This window comes from Poecilia formosa, unplaced genomic scaffold (genome assembly GCF_000485575.1).
Source record: "Poecilia formosa unplaced genomic scaffold, Poecilia_formosa-5.1.2 Scaffold322, whole genome shotgun sequence".
Taxonomy (NCBI): domain Eukaryota; kingdom Metazoa; phylum Chordata; class Actinopteri; order Cyprinodontiformes; family Poeciliidae; genus Poecilia; species Poecilia formosa.
This window is the reverse complement of record NW_006800261.1, coordinates 116,006-120,532: the sequence shown is the minus strand read 5'-3', so window position 1 is coordinate 120,532 and position 4,527 is coordinate 116,006. Positions and strand designations below refer to the sequence as shown.

At 32.6% G+C, this 4,527-nt stretch overlaps 1 protein-coding gene across 1 annotated transcript; it reads right to left on the bottom strand.

The window, feature by feature from the left end:
* Positions 1–6: 6 nt before the first annotated feature.
* On the bottom strand, positions 7–4,116 carry LOC103152697 (uncharacterized). Its single transcript, XM_007573267.2, has 8 exons — positions 3,904–4,116; positions 3,478–3,801; positions 3,139–3,369; positions 2,938–3,024; positions 2,642–2,677; positions 2,296–2,355; positions 1,943–2,038; positions 7–950 (listed from the first exon to the last, which is right to left on the bottom strand). Exons 1-8 carry the CDS (start codon positions 3,956–3,958, stop codon positions 859–861), a joined length of 981 nt encoding a protein of 326 aa, XP_007573329.2. The 5' UTR covers positions 3,959–4,116; the 3' UTR covers positions 7–858.
* Between the last annotated feature and the right edge of the window lie 411 nt (positions 4,117–4,527).

The window sequence follows — 4,527 nt, the reverse complement described above, 5'->3', positions numbered from 1 at the left end:
TTAACAAACACAACATTTATACACCATGAAGTTTTTACATGCTCACATTCCCGTCTACAAAACTACAGAGCAGAAATTCTCAGCCATTTTAGTCTGAAAGGTTACAAACCTCAAATCAAAACTCGAATGATTTACAGCAACAAAATATAAATCAATAAGTGGAATTTGTGTCCATGTTGCAAACATTTAACATTAAGTTATTAAATGAGTTCTTATTTTTTAACCTCATGTCTCATAAAGTACAAAACTAAAACTGTAGCAAAAGATTTTATGCAAATATCTGCTTTGCTTTACTTTGGTTTGATGTTTGTTTTCTTCAGGAACCCCTCAGAAATGAGATGATACATTTCAGGTAGTTATTCTGTAAACAAAATAAACAGTAAAATATCATTGGACACATTATGCATGTCATTAATACAAACAGCAAAATATAAAAACTCACAACGTCTTGTTATTGAAAAATATTGTAACATTTTTCCATTAGTATATGATGATGTTTTTCATTCCAATCATTTCTAACATGTGACACTATGATGAAGCACTGAAATGACAGCAGTGAATATTTCTTACTGAGTTGATGCTGAGGGAAAAAAAAGACATTTTCCAATTCACTGAAACATCAATTTCTTGGATTTGATCTGGAACATCAGAGGAGTTTGAAAATACAAATAGTGATAATAAAATCTTACAAAACCTTCTAATGTTAAAGTTTTCATCACCAACAGGTTTTAGGAAGAGAACAGACAGAATAATCTAATTTTAATATCAATCAATAATCTGTTTCTGAGTTTTATACCAATTCATCAAAAGCTAGGTATTTTCATTCTGCAGATTATCAAACTGTTTCATTTCTCTACCTCACATTTTAGTTCTGGTCCAAATGTTGACGCTCACAACAGTTAGTGAAAGAGCTGCTAAACCCACAGAGACGATGACGATACGCCACAGAGCTGAAATAAAGGAAAAATAAATTAATTATTCAGTTTTAGGCTTAATATGATTACATGTTTAGATATTCACCCTAATGAAGTGATGAAGTCCTGACCTCTGACCTTCCTTTATTGTTTATCTGGTTTATTTATGACTCTCAGATTTTATTCATATTTATATGAAGCCTCAACTCATATGGATGATAATTATCCATGACTTTATAGCTGATTATTCTCATACTTAATGAAATACATTTACTGAGTATTATTGATTTATTACTTGTGTTTTATTTACGTATTTAACTTTGTTACATTATAAATCATTTGCTAAGCTGTGAAAAACATTTCTGATCAGGAACAGCAAATTCACAACTAATGGCAAAAAATGAACATTTAATCTTAATGGAAAACTATAAATAAGACAATAAAATTCATCAATAAAACTAAGGAGTTGTAACAGGAAAAAGATGAGAGTCAATAATGACCAGAAATAAACCATCAAATATATAAAAAAAACTTATCAAGCAGCTCAGAAAGAAAAGTAAGATTAAAAATCACTGACTTAATAAAATAACAGCTAAAATTCAGAGAATCCTAACTAAAAAAAACAAGAAAAAATAATTTTAATGTTAGATCTGAAATAAATGATGGATTATGATCTTGATATTTTCAGATGTCGTGTTGGTTGGAGCTGAAGTGGCTTATTCTATTTAAATAGCCACTTAAATAGCCTATTTAAGTGGCTATTTAAGCCACTTAAATAGAATAAGTGGCTTTATTTGTTGCTGGGTTCTAAACGGAAATAATAAAATAAAAAAATTAAAATATCTCTCATTTATAGCAGGTGAGGTTCAAGGTTATGTTAATACTTCAATATTTCACGTAAAATAAAGTGATTTAAATTTATGTGTTTTAGAAAAGTGCAGGAATGCCACGTAAATCTTTAAATAATATTTTAAGACAAAATGTAAAATATACTAATATTATGTTCAGGATATTAGTAAAATCATTACCTTCAGAGGTTTTTGAAACATTGTCTGGTTTTGGTCTGGTGGTTGTTCCAGATGTTTTGTTTCCAGGTTTTGTTGTTGGTTGAACTTCTGACTTTTCTATAAAACAGGGAAAAATAGTTTATTTGTAACTTTAAACTCTTTTAAACTTTAATCAAATTACACAAATAATTGGTAAAACAGTGTAGATGAATCTAAATCAAAAAGCCAATGAGTTTCATGTGACGTCACTGATCTTATACAGTTTATTATCATCTAACCTCAAAAAGAGCCACTCAACTGCAAACATGCCAAACTAAATCAGAATAAAACACATTGTGTTCTATAATATTATGTAAAGATATTAGTAAACTCACTGCCTTTAGTAGTTGGTGAAACGTTCTTCTTCTTTGGTCTGGTTGTCTTTCTGTTTCCAGGTTTCATTGTTGGTCCAGAGTTTCCTTCTGTCTTCACTAAAGTCAAAAACACAAATAGAAAAACACAGTAAATGTTTTTATGTTTGTATCTGATGCCTCCATCCAACCTTAATCAAATAAAAATCAAGAGACTTTTAGTAGAAATTACAATACTTTTTTTTTCAGTGAATTAAAAAAACAAACATGTTTAAATCTTCATACAATATCAGTGATGCTAAACCTCTTGGATATTTTCATGAATTGTCTGTTTTTGGTCTGGTGGTTGTTCTAGATGTTTTGTTTCTATGTTTTGTTGTTGGTTGAACTTTTCCTCCTGACTTTTCTATAAAATAACAAAAAAAAAAAGTTTATTTGTAACTTTAAACTCTTTTAAACTTTAATCAAATTACACAAATAATTGGTAAAACAGTGTAGATGAATCTAAATCACAAAGCCAGAGAGTTTCATGTGACGTCACTGATCTTATACAGTTTATCATCTTCTAACCTCAAAAAGAGCCACTCAACTGCAAACGTGCCAAACTAAATTAGAATAAAACACATTGTGTTCTATAATATTATGTAAAGATGTTAGTAAACTCACTGCCTTCAGGAGTTGGTGAAACGTTCTTCTTGTTTGGTCTGGTTGTCTTTCTGTTTTCAGGTTTTTTTGTTGGTTGAACTTTTCCTCCTGAGATTCAAAAAACAAAACAAATTAGAAAACATTTCAGCTCTGAACAAGTTTTAGAGCCAAAGACAGTTTCATGTGACGTCACTGATCTGATACAGTTTATCATCTTCTCACCTGACGGCTGCAGACTGAAGGTAAACTCTTCATTAGTTCCAGTTTGAGTCACTTTACACTGAGGAAACTTAAACCCTGATGATGAAGTGACAGTAGCAGAGCAGCCAGACTCTGATGGTGATTCTTTGATGTTCACATCCTGATCAAACCACTGAACTTTGTACCGACAGGGGTCAGAGGTCACCACAGAGCAGCTCAATGTCACACTATGATTCTCCTTCTGTTCAGTCACTGATGAAGACAGAAATGTTAAAATAAGACCAATTATCGTTAATATTGATTACTGAAACAAAATGCTTTGATATTGAAAATAATGATTTAACTAATGTTAAAACTCACAGTTAACAACAGACAGATCTATTATATCAGACTGATGAAATGGAGTCTCTGTGTTTTCTGGTTTCCACTGTTGACAGTCATAACTTCCAGCATCTTCCTCTCTGACCTTCTTTATAACCAGAGAACATTTTGATGTCAGATTCAGTCTGTTTGGTTTAAAGCTCTTAATCTGACCGAGTAAAACCAGCTCTACTGTTGATCTTCCTGAACCAGTAAAGATCCATGTTGTTCTGCTGCACTTCCTCTGACCATCGGTCAGTTTTGAACATGACATCATGACTTCATCTCCAGCTCTCTTTATAACAGATGTTCTCTCTGCAGTGACTGTTGGAAGATAAAACAGGAGCATAAATATTAAATCTGAACCCAGTGAGTAAAGCAGATCTATGGTCTGTAGCTCTATAGAAATGTTTAGTGTCTTCCTACCTGTGAGCTGCAGGATGATGAATAAAAAGCCTTGAATCCATGGGAGTTGAGCCATTGTGCGTCTGTTGCTCTCACAGTCAGACTGACTGACTGAACACAGATGGAGCTTCTACTTCCTGATACTCACCACTTCCTCACTCTGACTGATGGAGGCTCAGAGCTTTATTTGGTAACATCTGCTTGGTTTCATCAATGCATTTAGAAATAAGTTATTGCTAATTATTTAGATTGTATTCATCTTGAAGTCCACATTAAAAGCTACAAAATAGTAAAAAGTAAATACGAACATTAAAACACTGCAGATGTTCATGTCTTGTCATTCTTGGCTTAAATTATCTCATAACATCTATTCTCCAAAGGTATGATTATAGCTAAAGTTTGCATATTTTCATCATTGTATTATTTACAAAAACCTTCAAATGTTTTTTTGGCAAGCAGAACAAAAAACAAACCTCTTAGCGCTGAGATTTTTTCAAGCATTTCACATGAACTGTTGTTGGATGGATTTCCGCCTGTGATGATTCTAATAACAGAGAAAGTTGGGGCGCGCTCGTCGGCCAAAGCCTGAGGATTCTCAGCATTCCCTGCAGCATAGCAGCCGCGCTTCGCAGTGTTTCTGCAGCT